We start from the raw sequence: 21,105 nt of genomic DNA, 5'->3' as shown, positions 1-21,105 counted from the left end.
AAACAAACGAGAAGATTGCATTTGCTGATTCAAGGTGCTTAGCAAGACTATAAAACAAGGAACATTAAGAAGATCAAGTAATATTCAATGGAAAAATAACGAAATAATGAATCAAGCTGAAAAGCTTCTTAACCTAGTTCCAGGTTCAATCCGAGAAGCAACGATACTTAGCCATAAAACAAGTAAAATGTAATGTAGACATCGAACTCCTAACCTCATTCAACTATAGAGTGCATTTCTTACCAATTTGCCACATTAACTACTATGTTCAGTGTCAAAAGTTTATTTATTTTCTGGTGAGTGCAACTGCTACCACTTTCAATAATGTGGGTCCGCTGTGAAAGAATATCATCACTAGTTTACTTTTCTAATACCATAAATTCCAATATTAAATTGACATCAAAATCTTTTGTAATTGTGGAATTAGGAATCCAAACATAATATTTTAATTTAATTTAGGAAAATAATCATCTTTAAACAAAACAAAAAAAAATTGGTATTTTATATGAGGTAAAGAGTTTTTGCCTATCCATTGTATAATGTAAAGTCTCATCCACTGTTTTTATTTACAATATTCTTTTTATACATGTGTTTCAGATCATGATGATGATTCGAAGAAGACAAACTCGACCGAATCCATCGTTGGGATCCATTTCATCATGATAACGCTAGAATATGAATATCACTTTGATTATTTAAATTAGTTCTATCTTTTTAATCTCAATCTTACTAATTAGTTATGTGTTTTTATACATTTTTCTGCTTTGTAATTTTAGTAAACTCGATCGATGTTAAAGAAATATTGCATATTATTCATAAATGCAGCCGATCAACATTACATATTCTCTTTGTATTAAACAGATTGATTCTATAGAATTTTAACACAAATTAAGAAAAATATTTAATGTTGATTTAACACAAATGCACTATTTAATTATACCAAACCATTTCTCATAACTATTAACCAACAATAGTTCACTACATTAAAAAAACAATTAATACTCATTGAAATTCACAATTTATTAACATTAACTGACAAAAATTTATAGAAAATTAATATTTTTATACATAAGGATTATATGGTTCTCTAATAATACAATAGTTCACTCAAATATAATAAATGAATATTGATTTATATGTACAAAAGTTGCCTTCTGTTCAAGTATATAATAAATCATAGTTTTGTATTATAGAAAATGTATTCAACCATAGCATTTATGTCTGTCTTCTATGATGTTGACTTTCATCATAGAATCAATGGTGTTTGACTTTCATCATAATTTATTTATTTTATTGTTTGTTTTTCAGTTTGAAAGGATGTCTATAATATTATTGATCATTATGTCAATACATCAATACATCATAAGAGGTATCTGTTATCATACATCATAAGCATTGCAGAATACTTCCTTGAGAGAAGGTCTGTATGGTATCCTATATCTTCTTGCGAACCCTCTAACCTGTACGTTAAAATCATCATGACGAACAAATATATATTACAGAAGCTAACTCATAAAAGACTCAAGATATCTTCAGAAAAATCATTACTACAATCCTCCTCACCATATCTCCAGCCATGTGCAGAAGCTTTGTAGAGACACCAAACCCGTGAATTCATGCAATCAATCACATGCATGAACTTGTTCATATGTGGTTTACAATAGATAAAGCTCAAGAAGAATGATTGCTTACCAAATGTCATTCTCCTCCGTATGTGTCCTTCATGTATCCATATTTCTCAGCCATGGAAAGGATGTTGTTTGGAGTATTCCTCTGTGACAACTTGGATCCATGAATGCATTCATCATATGTTGCTTGGAGAGGATGTTGTTTGGAGTATTCAGTCATTCCAAACTTCTCTTTACCCGCAGCTTCCAAACCCTAGAACAATTTAGGGAAAACATACTGAACCAATGAAAATTCACAGAGTAGAGATTTTTGGTTTATAGGTCGTACGTAGTAATTTAGTATTTTTACCTGTTTTGCTCTGTTTTTTAAGAGTTAGTTGTTTTTTGCTTGCAAATTGTAACCTTTATATAAAAGATTTTTAATTTGTGACGTCGCTGTATTCCTCTGTATTGTTCCGTATACACACATTTACCTAGCTAGAAAGATGAACTTTTTTTCATATGGTTAAGTGACTTTGTTAGGACGTAACGTAACTATCCACTTTCTTCTAGTTGACTTTTATTATTAATCATTTTTTTTTTAAAGAGCCTTCACACAAATTATTCCGCAAATCCGAATAAATTGTCTTGATCCTTGCAGATGAGTTGCTGTTAAAATTTCCGGATCATGCTTATACAGTATGTGGATGCTACTCGTCCTACGTACGTAGTTTAACAGACGACGAGGGTTTTGTACCTTTGTTATATATATCAACGGACACATGTAGAAAGAGTCCGAATCTAGAACTAGAAGTGGCAGATATTGTCACGTAGTGACGTAGATCATGATATAAACCAGCTAGTAAAGTCTAGAGGAGATATTTAACCGACGGTGTCTTATAAATACAATTAAAAAATGTTGTGAAAAGAAATAAATTATCAACCAACGATTTATTGTAATAGATAAAAAAAAAAAAACCCAAAAGCCCGAGTTCACATGGATTATTAAGACATGATGTAGGAGTTTATCTATTTATTATTTTATTTGGTTTACAACTATTTTGTAAATTTACAATCACTCATATACACATTTACTAATTACACACCTGACACCTCCATTATACAATTGTAGTTGTTATTGAAATTTTGTGTCACTAACATTATATTTTAGTATCGTACGTTGACTGAGATCTTGACTATAAGTACAATTCTTTAGATGGTATCTATCCATCCAAGGAGCATGAGCCTAATGAATGGATAACTTTGTTCACCGATACGATACGATACGATTCATCATTTATTTGTTTTTGTTTCTTGGGAGATAATTCATAGGGTGAATTAGCCCAATAACCAAAACAAAAAAACTATAATAGAAAATAACACTATATTTAAAAAAATTAGAAGATTAGGATGAAGGAAGTGTAAAATTAGGCATCAAAATAAGGGAACGAGATTATATACTGCTGCAGAAACGGAATCGATGTTCTTAGGTGGTGGAGGGTAGTGGTGGTTGTTGGCCGGCGGCGGTGGTCAGCAGCGGTGGCGGGAGAAGTTGGTCAGAGGTGGTTCTTGGAGGTGGCAGCCGGAGGTGGTTGCTTGAGTTCGCCGGAAAATATTGTCGAAGGTTGCCGGAAGAGGAAAACTATATCCTAAAAAATTGTACATTGGGAACCCAAGTGGTGATGGTGATAAAGAGGTGAAAGTGATCGCCGGAGGTGGTTGCCGGAAGTGATGACGGTGGCCGGTGGTTGGAGAGTGGTGGTGGTGGGGGCTGGAGATAGGGTAATGAAAGGGTAAAAATTATCATTATACATATAATATAGGGTATATAATTAATACATGGTTAGTGTAGTTAGTTTGTAAATTATAGTATTTTTTTTTTGGTTATACAACCCAATTTCCCTAATTCATATATAGGCTGCACCTGTATACTTCTTTTCATTCATACTTGCAATTTTTGATTGTTGAGAAAACGACCAAAAGTGAAAAGTCACGCATATTAATTTGACGTCGCGTAGATGACGTAAGCTAAATGACATCATGATTAATAGTACTATAGACATGATACGTAGTTTGGTGAATACACCGCTTAATGTTACATTTCAACTTTTGTAGTTGGTGTTAGTGATTGATAACATAGAAACAATATTGATGGTAGTAGTAGACAGTACTGACAGATCGTATAGGTATAATGTTAGGCGACAACGTTTTGATAATTTAATTTCGGGGATTAACATTCAAAAACAATTAGATGTATTACTTACTCCATTTGTTAAAAAATGTATCGTTGAGTCAACGGGTGCAAATGGTTGCAAGGTTGAAAAGATTGAATAGGTTGAAAAAAATTATTCAACCAATTTTCACCATTTGCATTGTAAAGGTTGAATAGGTTGGAAAAAATTATTCAGTCCGTTCAACTTAAAAAGTTGAAAAAATAAATTAATTCTACAACAAAAGTATTCAACTTGTTCAACCACTATTTTGGAGATGAATGAGTTGAATATTATTCAACCCAATTTTGTTCGACCCATTTTTTCAATTTTAAACAACCATTTGCATCCAACATTATCATCTAAAAGAAAAACACAGATTTGATGTCCGTTACTATCGCCCAATAAAAACCCCCACAATGAAATATAAAATTAGTCTTTTAGTCTTTTAGATTTCAGTTATTGAAATAGAAATAATTTATTTTAGTTATCTCGACATGTAGATCCGATCGATGAAGGGATCTCGAGATGTCTACCGGGAAATTTCTCAAATGAAAAATTAATTATATAAACATGCACTTGTTCATGACAAATTTTTGGCATGCATGAAGACAAGTACAGACAACTACTTTTTATCAGGTCTAGTCACGCGCCACAGAAGTGTAGTATTGTCACGCGTGAATCGAACGGTTGTCAATTGACCGGGACTTTTGATCATGAAGAATCTTGGCGCGTAGCTTTTACACGAGATTTATTTGGTTTATTATATTGATTGCTTTATTACGTGTGTTGTTTTGGTAAGAGAGACACACAAAAAAGAATCATCACCGCGAACTCTTTAATTTTATAGATTTAAGAAAATTTTATTCGTGATCAGATAGTTTGTTCGGATTTTCCCAACTAATCAATCACATAGTTTTATTCTCGATTAATACTTATGAAGCAGATAGAGATCGGGAATCGATATAGTGCACTATAATCTAATCCTGATTGATGGAAACCTTGCGCAGGTTCAAAAGCGCCAGTGTTTTCGAGGTTTTGAGGGCATCATCGACTCTCCCAGCACGAACGTATCCATTGATCATCGACCTGAATGTGGGCACATCAGGGGACAAGTCTTTGTAAGAGCTCATTTCCTCAAACAAGCCCTCTGCCTCCGACACCATCCCATGCTCGCAAAGTCGAGCGACCGTATTACTGTAACACTTAGCCATTCTCTTTCCCTCTCGTGACTTGTTGAACACGTACATGGCCTCCTTAAACTCGCCCATCTTGAAACACTCGTCCACCATTACATTAACCGTCTCTGAATCGAAACAGTTGGTTTTGATCATCTTGTTGAACAACTCCCGAGCCTCTGTTTTCTTACCATTGGATAGCAAAATTGTCAAAAGAGTGTTCCCAGTGGTCGCACGCAGACATTTCCCCTGTGGGATGAAGCTATAACACTTCATAGCTTTCTCTTCGTTGCCATGTTTGAACGAGTAGTCCACGAATATCGTAGCAATCCGATCACATGTTTTGCCCTTGTATTCGAGCCTCCACTCTTCGAAGCAATCATCAACATCTTCAACATCTTTAGTAGCCAAGTACTCGCGAAGCACAATCACCGTGACCATATCTCAACCGTATCATCCGTTATGTCCAAAAACCTACAAGCATCTACGGGCTCATAGGCCTTGACCAAGGCTTCGGCCATCAGCCTGTATGTCTGTCTGTCAGCACCGAATTTAGCAGCGTGACGGTACAGTTGCAGTGCGTCGTCGAAACGACCCATGTCAGAGAAGGCTTTCATCACGAGATTGAAGGAGACGATGTTAGGGACGATCTTATACTCGTTGAAGAAGTAATGGAACAGAGAGTTGCCGTCAAAGTACTGTTTCGCCTGGCACATGGCTCTGATCACGGCGTTGCATACGCGGACTGTGTCAGGACGACCACGAAGCTTTTTCAAGACTGCGAGACGAGCCAACTCAGCCGCTCCGTCAAGATCTGATAGCCCAATCTATAAACAATACAGCCTCCAACAACATTGTTTGTGATAAAGGCCCAACAGTACTCAGGTCCAGCTCAAGCCCATCAGCTTCTGTACCCAACTCACGCCAACGTTTACCTGCAAAAGAAGATAAAGACAGAACAGAACAAGTCAGAGGTTTGGTAAATGTTGCAGAAGACAAAAACAGAGGAAACAGAGAATCAACAGAAGTTGCAGGAGGTCCGACAGTGACATTACAAAATAGGTTTGAGCTTCTAGGATCATGTGATATTGAAGACAACTCACACCAGCTGGACAAGTGTAGAAGGATCTAGACTTTAGGTTTTAACATTGTATCCCTATATAAACACTATGTCTTTGTAAGAGAAACTTAAAGTTGAAGGAATAAGAAAACAAAGTTATTTCTATTTCTCTATCTTCTACATGGTATCAGAGCCATGGATAGAAACATGGACCTCTACTCTACTCCTTCACTACACATCTCAAATTGTGTTACTCTAAAGCTTACTGAGCAAAACTATATTATCTGGAAATCTCAGTTCGAATCTTTTCTCCAAACTAAAGATCTACTTGGCTTTGTTAATGGCGCCCTCAAATCACCAGAGGAGACTATACCTATCCGCAGCAAAGAAGGGAAGGTTGAAGATGTTCTCAATCCGGACTTTGAGAGTTGGTCAAGGTCTGACCAAGTCGTTAAGGCATGGCTGCTTGGCTCAATGACTGAGAATGTTCTTCGTCTAGTCGTTGGTGCTGCAACTGCTAAAGAGATCTGGAATACTCTAATTTCTCACTTCAATCGCACCTCTTCTTAAAGACTGTTCGAACTGCAACGTCGCCTGCAAAACTCTGAAAAGTTGGACAAGAACATGTCTGACTATCTTCGAAGCATTAAAGACATTTGCGATCAGTTAGCTTCCATTGGTGATCCTGTTAGTGAGAAGATGAAGATTTTTGCTGCTTTAAGAGGCCTAAGTCGTGACTATGAGCCAATAATCACTGTCATCGAAGACTCAATGGATCGAAGACCTCAACCAACTTATGAAAATGTGATCTCTCGACTAACTGGTTATGAGGATCGACTACAAGGCTACTCCAACTCGTCTGATGTCACTCCACACCTTGCCTTTCACACCATGTGGTCGTCCAACTTCTCAGGCAGAGGACGTGGTAGCAGAGGAAGAGGACGTGGAAACGGTTTCTCAACCAGAGGACGTGGCTTCCAGCAACAGTTCTCAGGATCTCCTCAGTTTTCAGTCTCTTCTCAGTTTCCAAGCTCTTCTCACGGTTCCACTAAACCTGAGTTACCAGTCTGTCAGATCTGCAGCAAACGAGGACATAATGCTCTAGATTATTGGTACCGCTTTGATGAAGAGTATCAGAAACCGAAGGTTGCAGCTGCAGCTTTCTCTGCTCTTCATATCACCGATATAACTGACGATGGTGCTTGGTATCCTGATTCCGGTGCAACAGCTCATATTACCAACACCACTCAACGTTTGCAGAAAGCTCAGCCTTACACCGGAACAGATACAGTCATGGCAGGTGATGGTAATTTTCTCCCTATAACTCACATCGGTTCAGCAAATCTACCTTCTACTTCAGGTAATCTCCCATTAAACGATGTGTTGGTTTGTCCTGCAATAGTGAAATCTTTGCTTTCAGTTTCAAAATTGACTAAGGACTATCCTTGTGCAATCACGTTTGATTCTGATGATGTTCTTATTAAGGACAAGCAAACAAGACATGTTCTGACAAAGGGAAAGGAAAATGATGGTCTTTACAAATTGGAGGATGGAAAGTTTAAGACGTTCTAATCTACCAGACAAATCAAAAATTCTGATGAAGTCTGGCATCAAAGATTGGGACATCCTAACACTCAAGTTCTCCAACTTCTTTCTGCGAATAAGGCGATTCAAATCAATAAAAGTACCACCAACATGTGTGAATTGTGTCGGTTAGGGAAGAGTTCGAAATTGCCGTTTGTTTCTTCTGATTTTCATGCATCTAGACCCTTAGAGAGAGTTCATTGTGATCTCTGGGGTCCTTCTCCTGCCTCTTCCATTCAGGGATTCAGGTTCTATGTAGTCTTTATTGACAACTTTTCAAGATATTGTTGGTTTTATCCTCTTAAGAGAAAGTCAGATTTCTGCTCTATATTCATCAAGTATCAGCTTCTTGTTGAAAATCTTCTTCAAAACAAAATTGGCATATTTCAGTCTGATGGTGGAGGTGAATTCATAAGTCAAAGGTTCTTGAATCACTTGCAAGAGTCTGGTATACAACACTATATCTCCTGTCCACACACACCACAACAAAATGGGTTGGCAGAAATAAAACATAGGCAACTTACAGAAATGGGTCTTACACTTATGTTTCAAAGTAAGACACCTCAAAGTTATTGGGTGGAGGCATTTTTCACTGCAAATTTTCTCTGCAATCTCTTACCAACAACCTCACTTGATAGTGATCATAGTCCATATGAAGTTTTGCACGGCAAGGCCCCAGATTACTCAGCTCTACGCACCTTCGGATGTGCCTGCTACCCAACGCTTAGGCCATATGCATTAAATAAGTTTGATCCACGGTCTCTCAAGTGTATTTTTCTGGGTTACACAGAGAAATACAAGGGATATCGTTGCTATCATCCTCCTACAGGTCGTGTATATTTGAGTCGACATGTTATATTTGATGAAGCCTCATTCCCATTTGCGGATACATACTCTTCTCTGCAACATTTTGTTCCCACACCTCTGTATACAGCATGGATCAAAGGTTCTTGCAGCAGTTCTCAACTCTCTCCACTCACTCCAGTTACTTCAGTCACTGAACAAGATTCAAGTGAATCTTTATATTCTGCAGACTCTGCTACCACTCTCTCAACTCCAGCTCAAGATGATTCTGCAATTCCAGCTCAAGATGATTCTGCTCCCACTCTCTCAACGTCTAACGACTGTTCACCTGATTGCTCAGCTGATAGTGATGAGGAATGTACTGAGTGTACGGCAAGCTTAGACCTTGTTCCTATAGGCAACAGCGTTCTCTCGTCACCACCTCAGCTGACCACATTCGGTACTACAGATCAACCTGAAACATCAACTGCATAACTTCAACTGGCGTCGACTCATCCAATGATCACAAGATTAAAATCAGGCATTAGCAAACCAAATCAGCGTTATGCCCTTCTCTCTCACAAAATATATCATCCAATGCCTAAAACAGTCACCGAGGCTCTCAAGGACGAATGTTGGACTGCTGCTATGGGGGAAGAAATGGGAAATTGTAAAGAAACAGGAACTTTTTCTCTTGTTCCTCCTCCATCTGATATGAATGGGTTTTCCGAGTGAAACTTCATGCTGATGGTTCATTAGACAAATACAAAGCCAGACTCGTTGCTCAAGGTTTTAATCAAAAAGAAGGCATTGACTATCTTGAAAGATATAGTCTAGTTGTTCGCACTCCTACAGTTCAAGCTGTTCTCCACATTGCTACTCTTCTCAATTGGGAACTCAAATAAATGGATGTCCACAATGCTTTTCTCCATGGGGACCTTACAGAAACTGTTTACATGAAACAACCTGCAGGCTTTGTGGATGAAGAACATCTTGATCATGTATGGCTACTGCACAAATCACTCTATGGACTTAAACAAGCTCCAAGAGCATGGTTTGATAAGTTCAGCAATTTTTTGCTTGAATTTGGTTTCTTTTGCAGCAATCCTGATCATTCTCTCTTCATTTGTGCTAAAAATGGGGATGTTATCTTCCTGTTGCTTTATGTTGATGACATGGTGATCACCGGAAATTCCTCCAGCCTTCTCAACAGCCTTCTTGAAGAGCTCAACAAACGTTTTCGAATGAAGGATCTCGGTCAACTGCATTATTTTCTCGGGAGTCAGGCTCATTTTCACTCGGGTGGCCTGTTTCTTTCTCAACAGAAATATGCGGAAGACCTTCTTATTGCTGCAGCTATGTCAAATTGTTCTTCTGTTGCTACACCGCTACCACAACAACTCAACAAAGCTCCACATCAAGATCGACTCTTTGAGAATCCTAAATACTTCCGCAGTCTTGCTGGCAAACTGCAATATCTGACTCTTACAGTTTGAAACACCTAAGTTGTTCTGCGACAATCTCTCCGCTGTGTACCTCACTGCAAATCCAAGTTTTCATGCTCGCACAAAGCACTTCGCTAACCATTATCATTATGTTCGTGAGCAAGTGGCTTTTGGCAATCTCATTGTCAATCACATCTCTGCATATTACCAGATTGCTGATGTCTTCACCAAGTCACTTCCGCAGGCTCTTTTTGAGGAATTGCGATTCAATCTTGGAGTCGTTGTGCCACCTACTCCAAGTTTGCAGGGGCGTATAAACAATACAGCCTCCAACAACATTTTTTGTGATAAAGGCCCAACAGTACTCAGGTCCAGCTCAAGCCCATCAGCTTCTGTACCCAACTCACGCCAACGTTTACCTGCAAAAGAAGACAAAGACAGAACAGAACAAGTCAGAGGTTTGGTAAATGTTGCAGAAGACAAAAACAGAGGAAACAGAGAATCAACAGAAGTTGCAGGAGGTCCGACAGTGACATTACAAAATAGGTTTGAGCTTCTAGGATCATGTGATATTGAAGACAACTCACACCAGCTGGACAAGTGTAGAAGGATCTAGACTTTAGGTTTTAACATTGTATCCCTATATAAACACTATGTCTTTGTAAGAGAAACTTAAAGTTGAAGGAATAAGAAAACAAAGTTATTTCTATTTCTCTATCTTCTACACAATCATCGTTTTCACTCTGTACCGTAGAGAAACCGGACGCCCGGTTACGAGAGAAATAGACTCCGGTTCAACTTCCTCCATCAGCTCATCGGTCATCTCCCAGAGATCTTTCCCCAGCGGGTACCGCGCCAAGGTGACTTTGGCGGCGGTGGACAAGTTATGATTTGAGAAAGATGAAGACTTTGAGAGGCCGATGACAATGCGGCGGAGGAACATATTTGCCGCGGAATATAAAAACCTAATAGGGTTCTTATATAATTAATTCTATTTTAAGTATATTTTAGTTACATGGTAAGTGGGAAAAAAACAAATGGAAACACGTATGGACGTACAAAGAAATAATATATATTCTTCTAAAATGCAGCGCCGTAGAAGAAAGAAAAAAGATTACCATTGGATGCACTAAATTAATAAGAATATTAATTGTTCTCTAAATTTGATTATTTTTGTACCTTTGATATATATATAACGATTTTTCGTTCGTTAGGTTTGACAACATTATATGTTATGTATTCGTCATAAGCTTTTGATGCATGCTAACGCTATAAAATAGTACTAGACGAGTGTTTTATAAGCTCGCATTGTCAAAATTGTCACCGAAGGGAGGTAAGACAGCCCCAACTAGTCAACGGTGACATTGACCCCAAGTTTTTGACTCAGACCATTTTATATTGGAAAGTGGAACCCAAGTCAGGCCTTTGGGGTGAACCCGTAATTCGATAATTATTAGTGAACACATCCATTACAAAATTAATACACAAACGTGAAAATAAATAATAAATTAATTCATGAAGCTCACATGTTCGAAAAAAGAAACTGAAACTGATGATGAAAATAACATGAAGCTGAAATTACTTAGTAGAGTAGAATATAATAACCTAACTAATTTGATCGTTGGCGTCAACTCTTTAACAACGAAGAAACTTGGCTTAGATGTGCATCCACCATCTTGTTTGCTGTATCCAACGCATCATCGAGCCTCCCGGCCTTTAGATACGCATTGATCATTTCTTCGAATATTGAAATCGTGCAAGCCGATGGATCCTCCTTTATTAACTCACGAAAGATCCTGTTTGCCTTGGACAACAAATTCCCATCTTCGCAACACCTCGTGATTATGTTGGCGTAAGGTACATGCCTGAATTTGTGCTTAAAGAAGCCTTGTCTTGCACTCACTCCATCGAATGAATCAATTGCTTCCTTAGACATATCCAGTTTGAAAAGCTCATTCACCATTGTATTTATTATAGGCTCTGAGTGCTCTGAATCCTCACCATTAGTATAAAGGAACACGTCATGGAGCAATGACCAAGCTTCGCTTCTCTTACCGTACTTGAACAAAACTTCCAAGAGTGGTTTCTTGGAATCATCGTCGACCATCAGGCTGTTTTCTAATAAACAAGTGTAATATTCCATCGCTGTTTCCTCTTGACGTCGACTGAAACAATGCTCAATGAGCGTCACCGTTATGGCGGTCACGGTTACCGTTGGATAACTGTTGTCGCCACCGTCAAGCTCGGTCGTCATGCCCAGGTTAGCGGCACAACAGAGCGCCCAGCTTTTGTCAAAATCTTGCTGATCAGAGAAATGAGAAACCACAGTTTCGTAGTCCTCGGGTTTTGCAAATCTCAAAGAGAAGACATCTTTTACCAAATCTAGAGCATCATCCATCTTCCCGGCATCCCACAAACCTTTTGTCAAGGTACGGTATGTCTGATAATCAAGACACAAGGAAGGATCGCTATTGCTGTCGTCGCTACGCATGTGGTGATGGAGTTGAAGAGCCTCGTGGGCACGGCCATCGTCGCAGAGAGCTTTAACGATGTGATTGCAGCAACATATGCTGAGTTTGATGTTGGATTCGTTGAAAAAGTAATGGAAGAGGTCGTAGGCGTCTCTGTACCGTTTGGCCTTGCACAAGGCTACGATTATAAGGTCGCATGTAGCGGTTGTGGTTGCGCCGCGAGTTTTGGTGAAAGCCGTCAAGCGTGCGTACTCCATCGCCGTGTCGAGGTCGGAGAGATTGTGGATCAAGAACTTGCAGTTATAGCCCTTCGATGACGCTCTCTCAATTTAGTTCGCTCCTTCTCTTCAAGCGGTCTACTTCTGCGGCTTCCTCCTCCCCCAGGAGTACCTACTTGATCTTGCATAGACTGCTGAAACATGAACTCTTCATCACTACTGCCTGAAGCTGCGCGTGTTGTTCCCCTATTCCGGTGGTCATCATCTTCTTCTTTGACATCCATATCCATATCTTCATCATCATCCTCTTCACTAGTTCCAAGCAGTTTATGCATATCCGTTGCCATAACTCCTCTTATATAATCCAACCACCCAAACCTCTGTTTAGTTTAAGAACGTGTAATGAAATGTTCCACCTTTGCTTGTCTGGTTTCAACAACACTCCACGTGTAAAACCTTCTGGACAATGCAGCCAAATATTCTATGAGTTGTGGGAGAGTCTCAGTATTATTTGATCTTCAATCTCTCTCAATGTGCATATAAGTTCTCGGGAGTCTAACTTCCAATAATTCATCAAAGATCCTACAAGACAAAAGTTTCATATAAACAGCATTTTCAACTAGAAACAGACAATAACATGGAAAACTTTGTGACCAACCAAACCAAACCAAACGTTAGTTAGTGTGTCTTCAAAGCACAATTGCAGATTTAAGTAACCCTAATCTACATATCAATCTAGATTGGACAATTGCAGATTTGCACAATTGCTGCAAATCCGATTTAACTTTTATTGGACAAAATTATCGAATGTCTTTAAATATTAAGATTTTCATTACAATGATCCTATATTGTCGCAATTTTGATGTCTACAATAACATTTTTCTAATGAAAATGAACAATTGGAATTACATTAGTATCTGGAAATTGTGATGATAATTAAGGTACGGTCTAATCTATATATACATATATAGCAACCTTCATTATGAGATTGATTAACCAAATGTGGAAGGCACGTCTCTTCCCCACAATGAGATCAAACGGTTATAGTTCGTCCGTGGGAGCTCCATGTATTAACAACCTTGGTCACGTTCATCAGAGACAGCGGAGCCAACAACCAAAGAGAAGGATTTAAAACTCACCAAAAGTATCGCTCGATCAGTGATGTATCGTGAACTCCGACGAGCTCTGTTTCTTCGCCGTACCGGAGAACATACTCGGATATCTCCGGATTATCTCACCGGTTCGACGTTCAGAGCTTTTATAACCGGCCGTCGTCAAAAACTAACGCCGTTGTCTTGATTGGCCATGACGAATATGTCTCCGAAGACGCCGTGGAACCAAAAGATGACGTCGACGCAGATAGAGAACAGAGGTGTTTGTGGTTGATCGAACTATTGAAGCGACATTAATTAGTGCTGTTTAGTAGTAGTATGAGAAGGATGTCGTGGGCCATTTATCAAAATAGGACATGAATGGTGTTTATTACCACTACTACTTGTATCGATGGGATTACGATAGAATTAATAATCATAACTGACAATGTATAAATGTATCTTTTTTGTTTAGAATACATCCGTAATTTCTATACGTAGTATTATTATGAATAAAGTCCTGTCTTTGTTGCTAATTAATAATAAGATTTTAAGACGCAGTTAATAATTAAAGCGTAAAATTTGTAGTTTTGTTTCAATATCTTTGACAATGTTTGGTGAAATAAGCATAATAATAATATCTTTGATTATGGCTTTTTTTTAATCAAGTGTGTTTGTACTTTCTTTAGTACTACTTTCTTTTGCTATGTAAGAATTTTAATTAACTCGATGTAAAATAATAATAATAAGGAATACTTACGTAATGATAAGTTAACGAGGGGGATCAACATCATATATACTAGTATGGCTATGTAACAATACTACATTTGTTCATATTCAAGTATAATAAAATGGATGGATATAAATGCATCTTCAATAATTGCATTTATGTCAAATTTACTTGAGATGGACCTAGATAAAAAAAAAAAACACGGTTAATATATTCTACTAATGTGTTCGTTACTACTACTACTACTCCTTTCATCATCATTTAATGTCTATATATATGCATATGCACATCACCAGTCTATAATACTTTTTGGGGTTTGTTACAAAATACAAATTCTGTATTCAAGTTGTAAATGGGCTACAAGCCAGTAATATATGCATATATGCACATCACACCAGTCTATAATACTTTTTGGGGGGTTTGTTACAAATTCAGTATTGAAGTTGTAAATGGGTCCTAATAAATGCCATTAATTATTGGATATAGTAAAAAAACCACACCATCGTTTTTTTTTTTTTTTGTTCTTTCTTCAAAATTGGAATAATTAAAGATTTCAATACTATAAGATTAACTTAACAATTTTAATTAGAAATATAAATTCAATATCATTGACTCTTTGGGTGGGATGTTGACATTTTGACGGGAAAGTATTGCACATCTACACCGACATGTATAATCACATATATGTGTGTGTATGGTTCATAACGGCAAAAATACTAATTTGCCACTTATGGACACATGTCTTGTTCTTCTTCTTTTTTTCTTCTTCCAAACAAGGCCACCACTTTGATTTCTTCTACACACGCTTAATTAAACTCGTACTAATCATTAGAACTTCATTAGGGTTGCATGTAATTAAGAATTTAAAAAAAAGGGAACGCACACGCTTAATTAATGAAGTATATAAAGTTTGTATAAATTATAATTCAAATTAATTAGCATACTCTTGGGTGTGTATTATTCAACCAACAAGGTTTGAATAAAAAAATGCAAAAACAAAAATAGATGAAGAAAACACAAAGGGAATTAAATGAGATGTGGTCCAAAATAGAAGGAAAAACATTCCTATTTTGGCAAAAAGACATGGGAAGTGTTGTTCCACACTCAAACAAAATCAGATTAATCCTTTCCCATGCAACACACAACAACGGCCTGCCTCCTATATCTGTAGACTGTAGCCCTCTCAGGCTATGTCCCTCACACTTATCTATTTTTTTTATTTTTTTTTTATCATCAATGCATTCGAAAACTCTCTCACCCACTTTATGTATTTTCTTTTTGATCTGATCATCAAAAGAAACCCAAGTTCGAACGAGCCCATTCTTTGACTTGTTTCTACAGGTTACTTTTTAATACATACAGGTTACTTCTCTATATATACAAACTTACTTTTTTAATACAAATTTGCTTTTTCACTTCTTTTTGTTGCAAATTAAGTTTCTCCCTCTTCTCTAAGAACAAGCAAACAAAAGTAAGTTTTTTTTGTTTTTGGAGTAAAGCAAAGCGATAAGCGACACTTGTATTCTTGTGGGTAGATATTTTAAAAATAATGTTATCAAACTGGACACTGGGATATGTTTCACAGGTACATTATACATTGGGAAGCTTTTGCTCAGGCTGTCAGGTACATATATACATTGGGAAGGCACTATTGGTTTGCAAGGATTAAAACTTTTTTTAATTTCTCGTTAGAAAGTTTGAAAAAATTGCAAGAATTATTTATTGGAAAGTATATTATGAAAAAAAAAAATTACAACTGGCATCAAACTCGATCGAACCCAACATTGGGATGTGTATGAATATAGTGTGGTTACTATTATTTTAATTAGTTTTGTCAATATCCGCTTTGAACTCAGAAGAACCAAACTACGTGTAATGAATGATAATAAGGATAGAAAAGGTAAGTAGACAAAACCAATTAAATTAGTTCAAAGTTGTTTTGAGTCAAGTCATCTAAAAATTGAAGACCAAGTCAAACATGTGACGGTAATAGCCCTTTTGACCAAACTCGATCTGCCTCTATGAGGTTCTCTTCAATTTGTGTGATTCAAAACCTTCAACTACAAAAGTACCACGCGGGTTATTTATTTATATATATGTAGTCTTAATGCAATGTATAACAATTACGACTAGTGTGATGTATTGTTTTATTTGCAAGTTATATCAAATAACGTTGCACCCAAACCGTATAACCTTCTCTAAAAGAGAATCTAGTCAACAAGATCATTATGTTCAATCTCTAATTAATGACAATAGAACACTTGTGGAGTTTAAAGGTGTCATTTGTTTTTTCTTTTCAGTTTGATATATACTTATGTTTTATCTAAGCATATTTCTGGTTGGTTTAGTCTAATAAAATTTTAAAAATAACTTTCATATGGTACATAAATAAGTCACACAACTCACGAAATGTTGTATGTTTATGTATCCATTCATAATTAATTAAAATGGACTTCCTTTTCTTTTTTCCAGTCAACCGACATTTAATTCACTCATGAGAGTTATCATATGATAGATAATTGGACTTATTTATATATAGAGCCATAATCAAGTGTGTGCGTGTGTATTAAACATTAGCTGGTTGTTATATGACGGTAGAGTTAATTAATAGTTCAAGACTATATAATAAAATACGTATCACAAACGAAACCACTTTCATTTTGATAATAAGGATAGAAAGGTAAAAAAACACTGTGCTAGTGAGTTGGTTCTCTCTCTCTTCTCTCTCCTGAAATTTTATGGCCGTCCGGATCTTTCTCCGGTTATCAAATCCCGTTTAGCGGGCGGGATGCACCAGATCCTTCCGGTGTTTGGTTGGCTTTTATCCGATATCGATTTGACTTTCTTAGTCACGATGATCGGCGTGGCCGTCGGCGCTTCTTTGCCGCTTTGCTTTCAGATTTAGCTTCTCTTCCCTCTATGCCTTCAACCGATTGATCCCAATCTCTCATCTCTGAAGCGGTTAGGCGGCTCCTTCAGCTTCCTCCAACAAGAATTCACAGTCAGATTTGGGTCTACTTCTGCATCGTAGTTCAGAGTTTTTTTCCGGTGGTTGTGGCGTTTTCCGTCATATCTTCAACAAACTTCAGTTCTCGGAAACGAAGAAGTGATTGGACTCTCAGATGGTTTTCAAAGGAGTTAAACTAGGGGTTGACTTTTTTAAGAAGTGATCTGTCGTTGTAATTTTAGTTTGTGTCTCTTAATTAATTGGTTTGTGTTTTTTTAGGCTCAAGTGGCTTTGCCTTTGTGTTTTTTTCAAAGAAGTGATCTGTCTTGTAATAGATCTGTCGTTGTAACTTTTCAATGATATTGAATTTGTATTTCTCATTAAAATTGTTAAGTTAATCTTATAGTATTGAAATCTTTAATTATTCCAATTTTGAAGAAAGAACAAAAAAAAAAAAAAAACGACGGTGTGGTTTTTTACTATACTATAGTTAATGGCATTTATTACTGACTTGTAACCCATTTACAACTTCAATACTGAATTTGTAACAAATCCCCAAAAAGTATTATAGACTGGTGTGATGTGCATATGCATTTATATATAGACATTCTATGTATCGATATAGCTAGATTTCGATGGCTCTCTGCGGCACACAAGGCTTGGGAGATCACGTGACATGCCTGACCCAGTCACAGTTCGCATGCTGTTGATGTCTTCTTAATATGGTTGTTTCCAAACTGCGTGCGGTTTTGCTCTGTCAGGAGTGCACTGCATCCCGGTTTTGTTGAGTTTGAGTCTTTATTGACCGTGGCTTCATGAACCCTCTCGAAGGTTTGCTTCGAACTTCAACTTGTTGACCCAAAACATACATTCCAAAATACAAATGTAGTCACTAGAAGATGTTGCAAATCCGATTTAACTTTATTGGACAAAATTATCGAACGTCTTTTAAATATTAAGATTGTCATTACAATGATCCTATATTACTGTGAAAGAAAAAAATACCAAAAAATCTAAGGCAATCTCTTGAGATAACCACTTAGCCAGAGCTGACCCAAACCCATAATAATGTCGGTTTAAATTTAAACCTCCTTTTTATTATTTTATTTTAATTTTATTTTTGCTTGTATTTTAACAAAATTGTAGAGAAAGTACTCAACGCAATGAGTTAAAAAAAAAAAGCCATAATAATCAAGTGTGTGTCAGTGTGTGTGTATTAAAACATTTAGCTGTTCTCATATTTCGAATTCCACGTCACCATCTCTATTTCTTTTGCCTACCAACTTTAAAATCTTGAATGTTTATAAGATGGCATCAAACTCGATCGAACCCAACGCTGGGATCTGTTTCATCAAAAAAATTTTAATCACTAATCAATTTTCGGTGTGGTAAATTATAAATTATAACATGGCATCAAACGTAATTAATAAAGCGTAAAATTTGTAGTTTTGTTTCAATATCTTTGACAATGTTTGGTGAAATAAGCATTTCTAGTTGGTTTAGTCTAATATATATATATTTTTTTAAATACGTTTCATATGGTACATAAATATAAGTCACATACTCACAAACTGTTGTTTGTTTATGCACAGTCTCTCTCCTCTAGTTTCACGAGCAGATTATGTTTGTAACTAAATAAATAACAAGTAAAAAATGGGTTTTTTGGACACAAGCTACCATTTTACACTCGGTAGTCCTAAAAATTAGCTGTCCGTACACTCTAGTCCTAAAAATCAGCTGTCACATGTTGAGTTAATTGTAGAAATCCAAACTCACTTTTAGAGACTATATACTATATATATATATATATATGTGTGTGTGTCACAAACCCATATAGTTCAGATATATATATATATCCATTTCACAAAACAACATTTATTTTTTTCTTTAGGCCTTTTGTATTCACCAATAAATTTTTATGTGGAGTTTGTTTGAGACCGATACTAAAAACATGTGTTGGTGAGTATGTGTTATGATGTGTCTATATCAATTTTATTTTATGATGTTAATTTATTCTTGTGAGTAACTATTTTAAAAATGTTTTATAAACTGGCATCAAACTCGATAGAACCCAACATTGGGATCTGTTTTACGCTAAACTATGCATAATTGAATATAATGTGATTATTATTTTACTTAGTTTTATCAGTATCAACATTTGTCTTCAAAAAATCACACACACACACACTTGACACTTGTCTCTCTCTCTTTAATATGAAGTGAGAGAACTGATATTAACAATTCCACGTCACCATCTGTATTTCTTTTGCCTATCAACTTTAAAATCTTTAATCTTTATAACATGGCATCAAACTCGATCTAACCCAACGTTGGGATCTGTTTCATCAAACTTGTTTTAATCACAAATCAATTTTCGGTGGTAAATTACAAATAAACTAATTATTGAGTATAATTAATACTAGTATATACTACAACACTCCTATTATTGAGTATAACTAACACTAGTTTTCAAAGGAGTTAAACTAGGGGTTAACTTTTAGGTTTCGGTTGTTTGATTGTGGTTTTGTGCCTTAATTGACTTCTGTTGTTTTTGTTAGAGTACAGGGTAATTACTAATTAGCTCTACTTTCTTATAGTAATTTCTTTTGCTATGAAAGAATTTTAATTAACTCAATGTAAAATAATAATAATAATAATAATAATAATAATAATAATAATAATAATAATAATAATAATAATAATAATAATAATAATACTTACGTAATGATAAGTTAACGAGGTGGATCAACATCATATATACTACTGTATGGCTATGTAACAATACTACATTTGTTCATATTCAAGTATAATAAAATGGATGGATATAAATGCATCTTCAATGATTGCATTTATGTCAAATTTACTTGAGATGGTGGACCTAGATAAAAAAAAAACATGGTTAGCATATTCTACTAATGTGTTCGTTACTACTACTACTACTCCTCCTCCTCCTTTCATCATCATCATAGAATGTCTATATATAAATGCATATATGCACATCACACCAGTCTATAATACTTTTTGGGGGTTTGTTACAAATTCAGTATTGAAGTTGTAAATGGGTCCTAATAAATGCCATTAACTATTGTATAGTAAAAAACAACACCATCGTTTTTTTTTCTTTTTCTTTTTGGGTTCTTTTCTTCAAAATTGGAATAATTAAAGATTTCAATACTATAAGATTAACTTACAATTTTAATCAGAAATATAAATTCAATATCATTTGACTCTTTTGGTGGGATGTTGACATTTTGACGGGAAAGTATTGCATATCTACACCGACATGTATGATCGCATATGTGTGTATGGTTCATAACGGCAAAAATACTAATTTGCCACTTATGGACACCTGTCTTGGTCTTCTTTTTTTCTTCCAAACAAGACAAGGCCACCACTTTGATTTCTTCTACACGAATATTTTAAGTCCAAAGTAATCTCGTACTAATCATTAGAACTTAATTAGGGTTGCATATATATAATTAAGAAAAGAATTGAAAAAAAGGGAATACACACGCTTAATTAATGAAGTATATAAAGTTTGTATAAATTATAATTCCAATTAATTAGCATACTCTTGGGTGTGTATTATTCAATCAAAATAAAAAAATGCAAAAAAAAAAAAAAAGGAAGAAGAAAAGAAAAGAAAAGAAAACACAAAAGGAATTAAATGAGATGTGGTCCAAAATAGAAGGAAAAACATTCCTATTTTGGCAAAAAGACATGGGAAGTGTTGTTCCACACTCAAACAAAATCAGATTAATCCTTTCCCATGCAACACACA

At 36.1% G+C, this 21,105-nt stretch overlaps 1 protein-coding gene and 1 pseudogene across 1 annotated transcript; both read right to left on the bottom strand.

The window, feature by feature from the left end:
• Positions 1–4,797: 4,797 nt before the first annotated feature.
• Positions 4,798–10,810, bottom strand: LOC104784434 (pentatricopeptide repeat-containing protein At3g60960, mitochondrial-like; annotated as a pseudogene).
• Positions 10,811–11,494: 684 nt separating this feature from the next.
• Positions 11,495–12,595, bottom strand: LOC147946403 (pentatricopeptide repeat-containing protein At3g60980, mitochondrial-like). The gene has a single exon (XM_087509601.1). The coding sequence runs from the start codon at positions 12,593–12,595 to the stop codon at positions 11,495–11,497; it is 1,101 nt and encodes a 366-aa protein (XP_087365727.1).
• Between the last annotated feature and the right edge of the window lie 8,510 nt (positions 12,596–21,105).

Source organism: Camelina sativa, chromosome 4 (genome assembly GCF_030686135.1).
Source record: "Camelina sativa cultivar CO46 ecotype springtype chromosome 4, ASM3068613v1".
Lineage (NCBI taxonomy): Eukaryota > Viridiplantae > Streptophyta > Magnoliopsida > Brassicales > Brassicaceae > Camelina > Camelina sativa.
This window is presented reverse-complemented; position numbering and strand designations above follow the sequence as displayed.

Bases quoted from the DNA above. Each gene is read 5' to 3' on its own strand.
- LOC147946403 (XM_087509601.1), bottom strand. From the start codon at position 12,595: ATGGAGTACGCACGCTTGACGGCTTTCACCAAAACTCGCGGCGCAACC.